Source organism: Mixophyes fleayi, chromosome 3 (genome assembly GCF_038048845.1).
Source record: "Mixophyes fleayi isolate aMixFle1 chromosome 3, aMixFle1.hap1, whole genome shotgun sequence".
In the NCBI taxonomy this organism is placed as follows: Eukaryota; Metazoa; Chordata; class Amphibia; order Anura; family Limnodynastidae; genus Mixophyes; species Mixophyes fleayi.
The window spans coordinates 340835707-340852281 of NC_134404.1; the positions used below are offsets into that span (position 1 = coordinate 340835707).

The 16575-nt window shown below is 43.5% G+C and overlaps 1 protein-coding gene across 2 annotated transcripts in view; it reads right to left on the minus strand.

Moving 5' to 3' along the window:
- The window catches only part of LOC142145000 (kinesin-like protein KIF6), a 102316-nt gene that overhangs the window by 70167 nt on the left and 15574 nt on the right, over positions 1 to 16575 (minus strand). For both annotated transcript variants that reach the window (XM_075204420.1, XM_075204419.1), the window contains exon 7: positions 15945 to 16163. In XM_075204420.1, the coding sequence (XP_075060521.1) occupies positions 15945 to 16163 (219 nt within the window). The remainder of the gene's footprint in view (positions 1 to 15944; positions 16164 to 16575) is intronic.

Genomic DNA, 16575 nt, shown 5'->3' on the forward strand with positions numbered 1-16575 from the left:
TCTGGTGTCTGGAATAACAAGCAGAGCCAACTCCGATGACCAGTATAAAACACAGAGCCTGTTCTGGTGTCTGGTATAACAAACAGAGCCAATTCCGATGACCAGTATAAAACACAGAGCCTGTTCTGGTGACTGGTATAACATGCAGAGCCAACTCCGATGACCAGTATAAAACACAGAGCCTGTTCTGGTGAATGGTATAACAAGCAGAGCCAACTCCGATGACCAGTATAAAACACAGAGCCTGTTCTGGTGACTGGTATAACAAGCAGAGCCAACTCCGATGACCAGTATAAAACACAGAGCCTGTTCTGGTGTCTGGTATAACAAGCAGAGCCAACTCCGATGACCAGTATAAAACACAGAGCCTGTTCTGGTGACTGGTATAACAAGCAGAGCCAACTCCGATGACCAGTATAAAACACAGAGCCTGTTCTGGTGACTGGTATAACAAGCAGAGCCAACTCCGATGACCAGTATAAAACACAGAGCCTGTTCTGGTGACTGGTATAACAAGCAGAGCCAACTCCGATGACCAGTATAAAACACAGAGCCTGTTCTGGTGTCTGGTATAACAAGCAGAGCCAACTCCGATGACCAGTATAAAACACAGAGCCTGTTCTGGTGTCTTGTACACAAAGCAGAGCCAACTCCGATGACCAGTATAAAACACAGAGCCTGTTCTGGTGACTGGTATAACAAGCAGAGCCAACTCCGATGACCAGTATAAAACACAGAGCCTGTTCTGATGACTGGTATAACAAGCAGAGCCAACTCCGATGACCAGTATAAAACACAGAGCCTGTCCTGGTGACTGGTATAACAAGCAGAGCCAACTCCGATGACCAGTATAAAACACAGACCCTGTTCTGGTGTCTTGTACACAAAGCAGAGCCAATTCCGATGACCAGTATAAAACACAGAGCCTGTTCTGGTGTCTGGAATAACAAGCAGAGTCAACTCCGATGACCAGTATAAAACACAGAGCCTGTTCTGGTGTCTGGTATAACAAACAGAGCCAATTCCGATGACCAGTATAAAACACAGAGCCTGTTCTGGTGAATGGTATAACAAGCAGAGTCAACTCCGATGACCAGTATAAAACACAGAGCCTGTTCTGGTGTCTGGTATAACAAACAGAGCCAATTCCGATGACCAGTATAAAACACAGAGCCTGTTCTGGTGACTGGTATAACAAGCAGAGCCAACTCCGATGACCAGTATAAAACACAGAGCCTGTTCTGATGACTGGTATAACAAGCAGAGCCAACTCCGATGACCAGTATAAAACACAGAGCCTGTTCTGATGACTGGTATAACAAGCAGAGCCAACTCCGATGACCAGTATAAAACACAGAGCCTGTCCTGGTGACTGGTATAACATGCAGAGCCAACTCTGATGACCAGTATAAAGAAGCAGAAGCCATTCTAAGGACTAGTGTGACAATGTGTAAAGGTGACCTGTATATAAAGTACATGCCATAACAACAGTCAATATACTAAGGAGAACACGCTCTGCTGACCAGTATAACAAACAGAGTTCATTCTGGCGACCAGTATATAAGGCAAACGCATTCTCGTGGCAAGTAACAAAATGTGTCCCTTGACTTCTGGTCACCCCTGGCATGTCCATAGTTCCAGTTCATAAAAAACCCAAAAGACTATTTAGAAATCCAGGATTTATAGGTCATTAATTATGAACTGGTGCAATTATGTAATAGGGAATATATTTATGTAATAGGGTAGTAAAAAGAGGTGCAGAGCCGGGTGGGCGCCCATCACCCGCAGACCTGACGGAACTAGAACTAGAACTAGTAGAACTCATAGAGCCAGCTGCATCCTTCCCATACAAGTGAGGAACACACTGTACGTCCAGGTGATGAAATGAACAGGACTCGGGAGCAGGGTATTCATGGCACAGCGAAGCCCCGGTGATTATATACAGGGCTGTTACCTCAGAGGACCTAGGTGAAGCTTCCAGGAGAAATAAACAGGACGGGTCGCCCCCATCACACAGAGCTGGCATACGGTAATGTACATAGAGAGAGCTGCAGTGACTTGGCTCCAGTCTGATAGGAAACCTGCTCAGTGTCTCTCTGCACACAGCGGCTGCTACGGGATTCCTGTTGTCAAAGCTTCACTTAAGTAGGTTCTCACTCCGCAGAAGGGTTTATTAACCTGCGTCACAAGGAGGGATGTATCCCGGCTCCAATTACCTCATATAGCAGATTGATGCTTTATAAAATGCACACAAAGATATTAATAAGAGGGTTTGTTAAAGGGGAACATGTCTATATCTTATAGGGATGTTCACTGACCCCTGTGCCTTGGCTTTGGTTCTGGTATTGGATCTGTATTAACCTCGTGTTTTGGTTTTTGTTTTGACAAAACCGCACTCACGTGTTCTGGTTTTGGTTCTGTATTTAAAAAAAAATAACAAAATAAAAATTGCTAAAATCACTAAAATTTGGCTCTTTTTATGTTCCTACATTATTATTAACCTCAATAACATTACTTTCCAGTCAATTTTTGCCAAGTGACAAGAATACTGCTACCCCTTCTATTTCTGTATTAACAATGGCACTGAGCAATGTTACCGGAGACTGGAGAGTGACAAGAACACTGCTACCCCTCCTGTTTCTGTGTGAGCAATGGCACTGAGCAATGTCACTGGAGACTGGAGAGTGACAAGAACACTGCTACCCCTGTTTCTGTGTGAGCAATGGCACTGAGCAATGTCACTGGAGACTGGAGAGTGACAAGATCACTGCTACACCTGTTTCTGTATGAGCAATGGCACTGGAGAATGGAGAGTGACAAGAACACTGCTACCCCTCCTGTTTCTGTGTGAGCAATGGCAGTGAGCAATGTCACTGGAGACTGGAGAGTGACAAGAACACTGCTACCCCTGTTTCTGTGTGATTAATGGCACTGAGCAATGTCACTGGAGACTGGAGAGTGACAAGAACACTGCTACCCCTGTTTCTGTGTGAGCAATGGCGCTGAGCAATGTCACTGGAGACTGGAGAGTGACAAGAACACTGCTACCCCTGTTTCTGTGTGAGCAATTGCTCTGGATCTCCTGGGGAGGGAGGTACTTATGGAATCCAAAACCTGCGAGATCCGACAAGGCAACAATGATGTTTTGCCTCGATTCAGTTCCGAGGAAGCAGGAAAGTATTGAACTGGCTCGGCTTGGGGAGGTTCGGTTTTCGGGAAAACCGAGCCTTAGCATTTCTAATATTATATAACTACAGTATATCATCACAGCATAATGCTGCAACCACTGATACAAAGGTTTAATGTAGAGGCAGGCAGCGTCTGGTTCTCTGGCTGTTGTGGAACCATAATTCCCAGAATGTCCTGCCAGCAATGCCGTGCTGGGAATGTAGTCATTCCCAATTACCGAACGATGGTAAAGTTTCAGTGAAGGAGCTGGGAAGCAGGCACTGATAGGTGTGACATACTGAGTTGATATAAATGTGTTGTACTGTGTAAGACTTGCTCTTCGGAGGAGACCTTCTACATAACTTGTGATAGACAAGTGGCCATGAAAATACACCAAGTTTGCACTGGACTTAGGACCGAAAATTATAAAGCAGAGGATAAGAGCAGACTCTTCTACCAGACACGCAGCTTAATCCATCTGTCTGTATTTAGATCAGGGTATAGTCACGGTATTTCCATATCTCCTGGAGAAAGTGAGCATAGCTGTAATAACTGGGTTGACACAGACACAGAGCTCAGCTGAAGCATGGCAGGCTTGGCAAGGACTGCAAGAAATGGATACAAGTCAAAGCCACAAGAGCTTTTACCGACCCACCCAGCGCAGCCACCACACCTAAATAAATAAAGAAGGAGCCATGTCTCGTGGTGCCAGAGATCACACATTCTGCACACTGTAACTCTGGGCAAACAGGACGTAGATCGCAGACCGCATTGCCCTGTTTGCTCCCAGAGATGGACGGGTCACGTGGCACAAGAAGCTTGCTTAAAGGTATAAAGAGAGATGCTGCTCCAGATACGTATAGTTACAGCATGCACATACGATGTTGGCATAGTGTGCTGGTTCCTGGCTGCTGTGCTGGCTTACCACCACAACGGTGACAATCAGAGGCATTTTCCAGCATTCAGGGGAATGAGAGAGAGGGATAAGATTGCTTGGAGCAGGAACGGTACTTTCCTCCTGGCTGATGGGTACAAGTTAATATTACGGATCGCTGGCAGCAGATAATGTACACAGTGACTCTCCTACAGCTACAGGTCCAGCACAGAGATCACAGCCATCCATGCTCCTCAATATCTATGCTGCAGAGCAACTATTCATAATTTGCTTGCACAATCACAATGTTTACTTGTAAACAACACTTGCACACTGATTGCCAGCATAGTTCCATCCTCTATCACATCCTCCCTCTTCAATGTTCCTGCATTGTTTAATATTTCCCTTAATTGCAGTGTGTTATTTTGTTCATGTAGAGGAAACCCACAGTGGGTGGTACTGATGTCTCCCAGTGCAGGAGCCTTGGGATCGGAGGCTACCAGTGTGTACTTTGTATGTGCGTGCCGTGTTCTCGGATGCACAGTCCAGAAACACACGGCTAGCGTATGGCCATGTTAGATGTTAGGGAGTTAGACTGTAACATCCATCAGGGCAGGCATTCATCTGAAGAATAAACAATGGTCTGTAGCATGTTGACGTTATATAAATAAATAACCTGTGCATCTTGACCTGCTGAATGAAACAGACGAGGACGCAGACACACTGCTTCGGCACAATCAGATACAAGAATGAGAGATTTATATCAGAAACAGTAAACAAAACGTACTGTCCTTCAGCAACGGAGAAATCACACACTGCGATGTATAAGCGGCTGATGTATAAAGTATATGAGGCGTAAGTGGACAACGAATAATCAGGTGATGAAAAAGTAAGTGAGCGACATATAAGGGAGTCATGTATGATCAGGTGATACATAAAATGGGTGACAGGGTATTATTAAAGGTTTCTTCAAGTGTCAAGTGTTGCAAACTCTTACTTACAGAATCAGCCCTTTATTGTAGACGGTATTGTGGCTCTAGAGATAGACCACAGGCATCACTTCATGTATTAGTAGAGATGCACAGGCTCAGTTTTTTGAAAACCGAACCAACCCGAACTTTGGGGAACCGAGTAGGCTCGCGAGCCGGCTCTGTACTTTTGCGCGTCCTCGGATATGAAGTGAGGCAAAATGTAATTGTTGCCTTGGCGGAACTCGCGGGTTTTGGATTCCATAAGGACCTCCCTCCCCAGGAAATCCAGCACCATTGCTCACACAGGGGTAGCAGTGTTCTTGGAACTCTCCAGTCTCCAGGGACATTGCTCAGTGCCATTGCTCACACAGAAACAGGGGTAGCAGTGTTCTTGTCACTCTCCAGTCTCCAGTGACATTGCTCAGTGCCATTGCTCACACAGAAACAGGAGGGGTAGCAGTGTTCTTGTCACTCTCCAGTCTCCAGTGACATTGCTCAGTGCCATTGCTCACACAGAAACAGGAGGGGTAGCAGTGTTCTTGTCACTCTCCAGTCTCCGGTGACATTGCTCAGTGCCATTGCTCACACAGAAACAGGGGTAGCAGTGTTCTTGTCATTCTCCAGTCTCCGGTGACATTGCTCAGTGCCATTGCTCACACAGAAACAGGAGGGGTAGCAGTGTTCTTGTCACTCTCCAGTCTCCAGTGACATTGCTCAGTGCCATTGCTCATACAGAAACAGGAGGGGTAGCAGTGTTCTTGTCACTTGACAATAATTTGTCTACAAATGACTGGTAAGTAATGTTATTGAGGTTAATAATAACGTAGGAACAAAAAGAAGAGCCAAATTATGTGATTTTAGCAAAAAAAAAATAGGGATCTAACACCAAAACCAAAACATGCGAGGGCAGTTTTGCCAGAATCAAAGCCAAAACACAAAGTTAATCCAGATCCAAAATCAAAACCAGTCAGTGAACATCTCTATGTATTAGGAGAAAATCACACAACAATTTGATCTATCTCTAGAGACCTTACAGAAATATTTATACACTCACTTCCAATCTGCTCAATAATTTTTACCAATAATTAAAGTTATCTATTTATCAATGTCCACAACAAGTGTCAGTAAAAGATTCATGACAGTTCTCCCTTACTGTAGTCAGGTCACACATATAAGCAGAGGGCGCTCCCCACCCTCACCGTACAGCTCTCCTGCCAATGGGTTGGCACAGACAGCGGCCACAACGGTTATGCCATAACCCACAATAAGGCGTGTGCTCTCTGAGGGAAGCGCTCGGTCCAGGAAAGGGATTAGCTGAAATAGGAATTGGTTTTAAAGTATCACTCAAAATCATAAATAATTTTCATTCTGCTTTTTTGGTGATTCTGAATAATAGAAAGACAAATACATACAGAGATAGATAGATAGATAGATAGATAGATAGATAGATAGATAGATCAGTGGCTCAGTGGTTAGCACTTCTGCCTCACAGCACTGGAGTTATGAGTTCAAATCCCGACCATGGCCTTATCTGTGTTGATTTTGTATGTTCTCCCAGTGTTTGTGTGGGTTTCCTCCGGGTGCTCCGGTTTCCTCCTACACTCCAAAAACATCCCACAGATCGTAAGCTTACAAGCAGGGTTCTCTTACCTCTCTGTCTGTATGTATTACCCAGTATTATTTTATTAATGTTTGTTTTCAATTGTAAAGTGCTGGCGCTATATAAATAAATGTTGATGATGATACTGATAGATTAATTGGCTGCTATTAAATTGCCCTTAGTGTCTCTCGGTCTGTGTGTGTGTGTGTTAGGGGATTTAAATTGTGAGCTCAAATGGGGCAGGGACTGATGTGAATGAGTTCTCTGTACAGCGCTGCGGAATTAGTGGCGCCATATAAATAAATAGATGATGATGATAGATAGATATGAGATATATATTATTATTATTCTTTATTTATATGGCGCCACAAGGATTCTGCAGCGCCAAACAAAATACAAAAACAATACACACAGTAGACTATAAGGAGTACAAAAGTACAGAACAAAATGAGTAAAATCAACACTCCAATAGTTCCAGGCACAGCAAGTACAGTGAGGTTGGAGAAGAAGAGATGGTATAGAGACAGAAGGGAAGAGGACCCTGGTCATAAGAGCTTACATACTAAGGGGAAGGGAAACAGACAGCAGACACAAGAGGAGACAGTGGAGGGGAACAGGCACGAGAGGAGAGCGAGCAGGGAGTATGAGGTGAGGAGAAGAAGGATGGAGAAGGTTAAGTGGATGGCTGGTAGGTTCTGAGGAACAGATGGGTTTTGAGAGCCCGTGTGAAGGTGCTCAGATTAGGGGACAGATGGATGGAGCGAGGGAGGTCGTTCCAGTGGAGGGGAGCAGCACGGGGGAAGTCTTGAATTCTGGCGTGGGATAAGGTGATCAGTGCAGAGGAGAGGTGACGGTCATTGGCTGAGCACAGGGAATGGGCGGGAGTGTGGACGGATAGATAGATAGATAGATACCCATTAGTGAGCTGACAGGCTGATAGATATCTGCCCCCACCCTGCACAGGAAGCAGACAGAGTTATTTATTGCAAACACAACTAAGAAAGGAACCTCTGAGGAGAGACAAGATGGGGGCGATGTGGAGACCAGAGCTTGGCACCCCCTTCCAGATAAATATTCAACCTCTCTGCTAAATTAATTAGATTGGAAGAGAAAGAAAAGAAACGCTTCCAGCTCGGCTTTAGCTCATTTTAATTTCACTTTGGAAGAGCAGAAAAAAACTAAATCTACATTTAAAGTCCAATTATAGATTTTGTGCTGTATTTTTAGAGTCCGGAGCAGGCGGCAGAGGAATGCTCAGCTGTGTAATTTGTGTGTTTACTAGTAAAGGAATTTATAGATGTACAGCCAATCAGAGAGTGTGGCTGGGATACAGATACACTGTGTCAATAAGTGCGGAATAACTTCTGGTTCTATATCTTCAGTAACTAATGACGTCTGGAATAAGAGGTGTATGGTGTTATAAGTCAAATCGATTCTTTGTAAATCCTATGTTATGTTCCTGGACCAGCAGCTACACCAAATAATGCCATAGGATGGTATATGTTACATATTATATAACAATAATAATAATAATCAGTTCTACTGATGACCCACAGGCCAGAGACATCCGTACTGGGCTTTCTTTGTGGTTTCTGCTCTCTGACACCTCTATAGACTGTTCTGTATGACATCACTACCAGCGCTCTCCCCGCCAGCGTTATACCGAATACCCAATAGCCTCTTCATGTAAGGACTGGGACAGCACAATGCAGCAATGAGGGGCAACGTGAAAGGGGGGGCTGCAATGTCTACAAAGGGGCACAGTGCACCCCCCCTCCTTCGGGTACGCCATCTGACCTTCCTGCACGGTGCAGCGGAGGTCACGTGATACGAAAATCGGCTGCCCCGTTATAAAAAGATTGTGAGCAGCTGGCTGGGGGGCCGCGGGTGAAGGCTCAGCGGGCCGTCTGATGCCCACCGCTGTTCTACAGAGTCACGAGAATAATGCTGTATAACCCATGATATAAATATATACAGATTTTTTTAAAACTATTATGCAGATATTACGCAGCTCATTACAGAGAATATATAATCATTCACATCGGTCTCTGCCCCAGTGGAGCTTACAATCTATATTCCCTACCACACAGACACACACACTAGGATCAATTTTGCCACATGCAAATTAACCTACCAGTATGTTTTTGTAGTGTGGGAGGAAACCGGAGCACCCGGAGGAAACCCACGCAAACACGGGGAGAACATTCAAACTCCTCACAGATAAAGCCATGGCCGAAATCGAAACCATGACCCCAGTGCTGTGAGACAGCAATACTAACTACTGTGCTGCCTATAATGGGTTACTTGCACATCTCCTGGCACAGATCTGTAAAATACTCTTTATGCTTTGTTAGAGGACTCATATTCTGATCAGGTCACTATTTTCACCCCTTCTGCTTTAATCTAGTCCGTCCCTCACCCTTACTCTGCAGATACGAGTGTACGCTCCGTGAGTCCAATCTCCCTATGATCATGATACAGAGCAGTAACCGGCTACTGACAACCAGGGAACTTGGATTGTGCCTACAGTTCCCCATTGTAACCTCAGATTCCCTGTATACATCTCTAGAACCTGGCTTCACTATAGATGTGTTTTCCAAACTACCAGAACCAGCCGTTCGCTCTCTCGATCCGTTTGTCTTTGAAAAGCTCTCAAAAAAACTGGCCCCACCCACTTAGTCATGTGTGATAAAAATGATCTGTGATACATTAAAAATATTTCTGAACTAATGCCCGGCTGTCTTAGTGTTTATGTAAAATCAGCTACCAACAGGGTATCAATCACTTCCCCATGGAGCCACTATTCGTGACATTTCATGTTCATCATGACCTGATATTCCAGTGGAAACCCCTTGATGGTACATATCCAAATAGTAAGTCCTCGTGCCGCTACTTTTGGGTATTAGGATACCATGAATAAGGAACATGATCACATGGGAAGAAAAACAACGTCAGAGCATGAATAAGTACGTGAAGTATGATGTAGCGTTAAGCAATCATATGATGTATGATGTAGCGCTGAATAATTACATGACGGTGCACAAGTCTAATTCAGCTGAACCAACAACAAACAGTCACCTCCTGAGGGAGCAGATCCCAATCAGTGCTCATAACACCCAAACAATCTGACTGTGACGATATCTAGACATAATCCTGCTGGAAACACAAACACACGTAACGGACCACAAGGGTTCTTCACAATCCCATTTATACAGGTAAGGAAACGGGGCAAAGCATCAATGTGGTGTAGACTGTGGGGGTGCCACATTGTAGGTGGTTCCTTGCTGATTTCATGTACAAGGAGGAGTAGAGAGTACATTTTAGGGTGTGTTCCAGATTAAGCAGGTGGCCACAGTACCTTTTCCCCCACAACACGACCTGAATCCAGGACCTCATCCAGAGTATTGGCCATGGACTTTTAATGACCTTTCCCAGCACACACTTTATAAAACACATTTTTATGCTCAAATATACAGAACCAAAAATAATAATATTAAAATTCCTAAAGACAGCCCAGAGATCTCATTATTTTCGTGATTAATTAAACAAATAAATGAGGCTCGACAAGCAGAGTTTTAGGAGAAAATGTATAAGTTGAAATGAATCTACTGGCTGCTCCTATAGTGACAGCAGGCGGGACTAGGAAGTAGTGAATGGTTGGGATGACCAAACCCACAACGGTCAGTGGAAGTATCTGCATGTAGACACAAAGCGTGAGAGACTGGGAGCGCACCAGTGCATCCAATGGCTGCAAACTCTATGTACTGCACAAATGTAGCTCTTCAGTTGTTTACATGACCCTTGGGGGTAGATTTATCAATCCTTCTAAAAGGAAAGTGAAGGTGTTGCCCATAGCAACCAGATTCTCACTATCATCTATCCATTACATTCTAGAAAATGATAGCTAGAATCTGATTGGTTGCTATGGGCAACACCTCCACTTTTCCTTTGTAGGTGGTTTGATAAATCTAACCCTTAATGTCTTCTACAAGAAGACCCCTTCGTTCTTACAGAGGAACTAATGAACGTTGCAGGCTGCACATCTGCTATCCCAGAAAAACCTGAACTGGTCTCTGTCTCCTCTCCTGATCTTTGCCAAATTGTTGCGTTTGGATGAAGAGCGATTACAGCAGCTCTGATACATCCAAAGCATCTGCTTCATGAATGATAAACACTGGGCTATAGAGGTGTCATGTGGGACAGTTTAGGGAAACTCACGCTGTACTTTCGGTATAGTAGGTCATTTGTTTGAATTTGGGTGTTCGTGTTGCAAATTACTCTTTTTGAGCAAAAAGCTGCTCTCTATGATGTAACATCAATGGCTCCAAATACAAGGGGCAGTGAGGTAATTGTGTGCGGGCGTCCAAGACAAGTCCCTACACCTGTTTGTGTTGGATGGCACAATAAAGGCCAGAACAGAAACAGTACAGGACTAAACCAATTCAGCTCAGACCTATGGAGAGTCCAACATCTGAAAGCACAAATGGAAGCTGGGGTGGGATGGGGAGGGAGGCCTACCCTATGTATCCTAGTGATCCTAGTGACTGGATAGGCTGCACTCTCAGTGATGTCACTGGTTCCTAGTGAATGGATAGGCTGCATTCTCAGTGATGTCACTGGTTCCTAGTGACTGGATAGGCTGCATTTTCAGTGATGTCACTGGTTCCTAGTGACTGGATAGGCTGCACTCTCAGTGATGTTACTGGTTCCTAGTGACTGGATAGGCTGCACTCTCAGTGATGTTACTGGTTCCTAGTGACTGGATAGGCTGCACTCTCAGTGATGTTACTGGTTCCTAGTGACTGGATAGGCTGCACTCTCAGTGATGTCACTGGTTCCTAGTGACTGGATAGGCTGTACTCTCAGTGATGTCACTGGTTCCTAGTGACTGGATAGGCTGCATTCTCAGTGATGTCACTGGTTCCTATTGACTGGATAGGCTGTACTCTCAGTGATGTCACTGGTTCCTAGTGACTGGATAGGCTGCACTCTCAGTGATGTCACTGGTTCCTATTGACTGGATAGGCTGTACTCTCAGTGATGTCACTGGTTCCTAGTGACTGGATAGGCTGCATTCTCAGTGATGTCACTGGTTCCTAGTGACTGGATAGGCTCCATTCTCAGTGATGTTACTGGTTCCTAGTGAATGGATAGGCTGCATTCCCAGTGATGTCACTGGATCCTAGTGAATGTATAGGCTGCATTCTCAGTGATGTCACTGGTTCCTAGTGAATGTATAGGCTGCATTCTCAGTGATGTCACTGGTTCCTAGTGAATGGATAGGCTGCATTCTCAGTGATGTCACTGGTTTCTAGTGAATGGATAGGCTGCATTCTCAGTGATGTCACTGGATCCTAGTTACCGGATAGGCTGCATTTTCAGTGATGTAACTCTGAATTTGTTCAAATACTTCCATATTTTCTAAAATTACTGCAAAAATCACCAATCATTAAGGTAAAACTATGTTCCCTGTCTAGATAAGGATATTCTGAAAAGTACTCTCCTCTTGAACCTTGCTGAGGCCTGTACCTATAACTATACTAGAACCTATAACTCCAAAAGTCCTGATTTTTTTTCAGTAGTCCAGATATGCAGCATGGGACGGGGACAAGGGCTCAGTCATAGCTGGATGGATCGCCTTGGGTGGGCTTACCGTGGACGTGGCTGCACTGTTGGGAGGTAAGAGACAGTAGTATTCCTCTGTATTATATATCAGAGCACTGAACCTGCATGTACTTAGTCTCATTCTTGTATTTGTTAGTCTGAGTACAATGATGCACTGCCCATCTACATTACTTACACTATGCTTTGGAAAGTGGGATAAACGATCCCATTTATATGTTTGTATTACATGTTGTATTTGCTGCTCTGTAGGATTATGAATGTACAGACTGAGAAGTATTTTGGATATTGTATTTCTGCACAAGGAACAGTATTTGTGTTAGATATACACATCTATACTGACTCACTTGTCTGTACTGTATGTACTTTGTGTGTACGACTGTGGTGAGACAAATAGTAGTGTAAAGAATGTGAATCTCCTCTTTATCCATCCGCTGCCATAAAACTGATCAAATAAAAGCTTGAAACAAATTTATGGGTTTTATCTGTGGAGCCAAATGTTGAAATTGACATTATCAGAATTTTAGTAACAAGGGGAAAAGTTCATTGTGTACATTTCTGACATATCCCGTAAATCTAATCCTATCTGTGCTGCGGTTATCCAGCAAATTAACCTAAGGGTGTTATTTATTGCACATAATTATTAAAGTGTCCGTTTCAGCAAAACCAGAAACTTATATTATAAGAATGTGATAAAACAATGAGGTTCTGGCTCCAGGGACGAGCGGCTGCTCATTACAGACCCTCCAGTTGTATCCTTAAGAGGACTGAAACAATGAAGAGGGTTGGGGAACATTTTAAGATTCTCCCTAGGGTCAAAATCCAAACAATCATCTTCTACTCAGGATATAGGATTTCTATGACATGCCATTTACAATGAAGACCGCTGAGTCAATGCTTTACCCTTGTGGCATACTGTTTCGGTCTTATCAGGGGTCTTTAGTGTAGGCTAGTGGGTTTCTGTGAAAGTTCTTAGAGGCAGTTCCCCAGAAACAATGAAAAGGGCTTAGGGACAGTAATAGAGAAGTGACTTATTTTTGGAATTCAATTTATACAGCATCCCTTTTAGATGAAGAGCAGGAGAAAGACTAGGTCATACCCTGATGAGTATCAAAAAGGGTGAAACAGTCTGTCTGTAGGTGGGATTCTGCCTTGACACTGGCCCATGTCATAATCTGTATAACAAAACATATTAGTTCTCCTGGCGGTGATTATTTGCAAGGCGGTGATTATTTGCAACTAATAGGCGAGCCATAAACATTAAACTATTCCATTTGGGAAACAAACCTGCAATGTATACTTCTGGCTGGCCAGTGAGATAAGCGGTGTTCCGGCATTAATGTACACTGTCCCGGGCTCATCTGATATGCTATGTCCACTGATCGGGTGCCAGGGAAGGAACCCAGCACACACAGATTATAGGAGGTGCAGTAAAACTGATACCAAGGGACAGAAGTATTCAGCCACTACGATCTTCAAGTCTCTCTCTCTTTTGTACATTTTCATTTTAAAATAAAATGTGGGAAATGGGAATTTAAGGGCTTCTTAAAAATTAAATAAAAATGGCATTTAACTATTTCTTGCATATATGACCTGCAGATAAAAAGAGATCTACATCTGAGATCTGTGGCCCATTTCAGCATCATGACATATCTCCCACGTGTCCTAGATAAAGCTCAGAGAGCTGCCGCTTCTAGATAACGTTACTTGTGGAAGTGATGACCTAATTATAGCACAGGGGCGACCAAACAAAAGATCCCAGCGTCATCTTACGTGAGTGTACGATAAATCAATAAAGTAATTGTTTATCACATTATACTGTATAATTTTGTACAAACGACTAATGAGATAACGTTTATATTTTCACAAACATTAATATACTGTGAGGAGTTTGTATGTTCTCCCCGTGTTTGGGTGGGTTCCTCCGAGTGCTCCGGTTTCCTCCCACACTCCAAAAACATACTAGTAGGTTAATTGGCGGCTATCATATTGACCCTTGTCTGTGTGTCTGTCTGTATGTGTGTGTTAGAGGATTCAGACCCCAATGGGGAAGATATTGATGTGAGTGAGTTCTCTGTACAGCGCTGCGGAATTAGCCGCAGCTGATGATGATGATATACTTAACTTGCAACCTACAGAAACTGCTTCCTGGGCCGGCCCCTACCATAGCAAATAGCAGCATAAAATGTCACCTCTAAATGTATTTTGTTCCCCCCCGTACAAGAAGCAAATGCACTTTACATTATAAGTTATTGTAAAATATGTTTTTCAAGAGTTCAGCAAACTTGAATAAAACTCTCCCCTGACTCATAAAACTACTCCAGGAATATAGTGTTAGATATGCTCGTATGTCCGGTAAATGTCAGTAATCGCAGTTTACGAGTGACAAGATTCCCGGAAGCACATTCCTTGTACAAAGCACTTGGCTGGGTGCATCTGTCCTCTCTCTACGCCTTTAAACATCTCGGCCGGAGAAGAGCGACTGAGCGGCTCAAACAGTTAAAGGATGCAGTGAGTCATGGGGGGATTTTAGTGCTGCTGAATGTTTCCAGGTGAGGATTTGGAACACCCATACAACTAACGTGGAGAAAAAGCCTGAGTACGCTGCTATTTTAAAGAGAACAATATGGCCATTTTCTTAGGCTCGGAGTCGAACAAGCAAAGCTTTTCATTATATCGATAAAATAAAAACAGACGGTGGAGAACGAGGTGGGGGGGGGGGTGGGTTGGCTTCAGCAAGTGTTTTTAGGACTGTACAAACTACATAAACTCCCTGGTGAGTCATGAATTTAGTTTCATTTCAAATTACAACAGATTCAGGTGCTAGCCGTATTTTATTATATTTAGGAATCCAAGAAAAGCATCCGACAAGATAGCATCAACGTCAGGCTTCATGGAAAATATAAGCAGCGCAATTGTAGAAATTCTCTCAGCAAATCTCTATTGAACATTTTGAACCTGTGTTTTTATCTTAATTTAGTTCATTTTCCTCTTTCTGAGTTTGAGCCACAATTATTTTTTTTTAAAGCAGATCATTAAAGCTCGTTTGGTGGAATGTTGTCGTCTAAGGAAAAACGTGTGATTTACTCAAGAGCAAAGTGAATTTCATGCTGGGATTAATACAAATGGCGAACCCCTCAGGAATATATAACCGCAACCAAGCATTATAAATAATATAGTAATGTCACGTCTGGGTTCACGAAGAAGAGGCGCTACATGTAAAGTGGTGTAGCTCCCACCATTGCATCCTAAATATGTAACCGTGTTTGTAACATTTTATAACGTAGAATGCCCCCTTTTCCACATGCTAACAAGAGTTCCCAGTACAATAAACTGCTTGGGTAAAAGCATAATGCACAAAGAAAAACGCGTTAAAAGAGCATCACTGAAATGCGTCTACAGTCTGCTATCCATTTTCCCAGCTCCTATATGCGAACAAGTCCTGAAGTACACTTTAAAGATAGATTACTGTCCAAATCTCTCTCTCACCGTGCAGATCCATACTAGATATTGCTGGCAATGACGGCGCATACATCTGGATCCAAGCTCACATATCTTACCGTATATGTAGTTGGCTGCGGCTTTAAGTCTGTTTCCATGGATTGAACAGTGAAATTCTTGAGGAGAAGGTTGTTTTACAGACTTGTATGTCAGGTTTTGCTTTATGGCTGCCATGAGACTACATAGAGAAACGGTTTATCTTACGCACCTGTCTTCCTGTGGGGAACCCTGGACCGGTATTCTGGAGAAGAGCCGTCGCTCAGGAGTTGCACACCAGAAGACGTGGATAACCGAGGCCAGCCCGAGGCTGGGTGTCCTCTCAGGCTCGACGTACTGGAGGACTGAACCTTGGCGCCAGAGACGTTCGTTTCGTACATGGCGTCCTGAGTCCTTTTCTTCTCTTTCTTTAACATACTGACTAATATATCTGAAGGTCGTCAATAGGAAATGAAAAACAAATCTTTTCCAACCAACATAAAAAGAACGAAAAACAAAAAAAAATATTAAATGAGGACCTGTTGCCTAAACACAATGTGTCCAATGTGTTTTAGTCCGACAACTATTTATATATTGGATTTAGCCACCAAAACCCTAAGAAGATCTGCAGCAGAAGAACATAGTTTCAATTAATGATTCTCCGAACACGTCAGACTATTGACACAAATGTGGAACGCAGCTTGTCCGCTCGGCTTCAATGATATCCGTTCTACGCTAACTGGTTACCCTCGTTATAGTGCGTCCGGGTGTAATTCTATATCCATACCAGGAAGGGGGCTCACTGCAAAAATGAAAACATTTTCCCTGGATGTATTAAATATGCCTTTAATTTTGTATACATA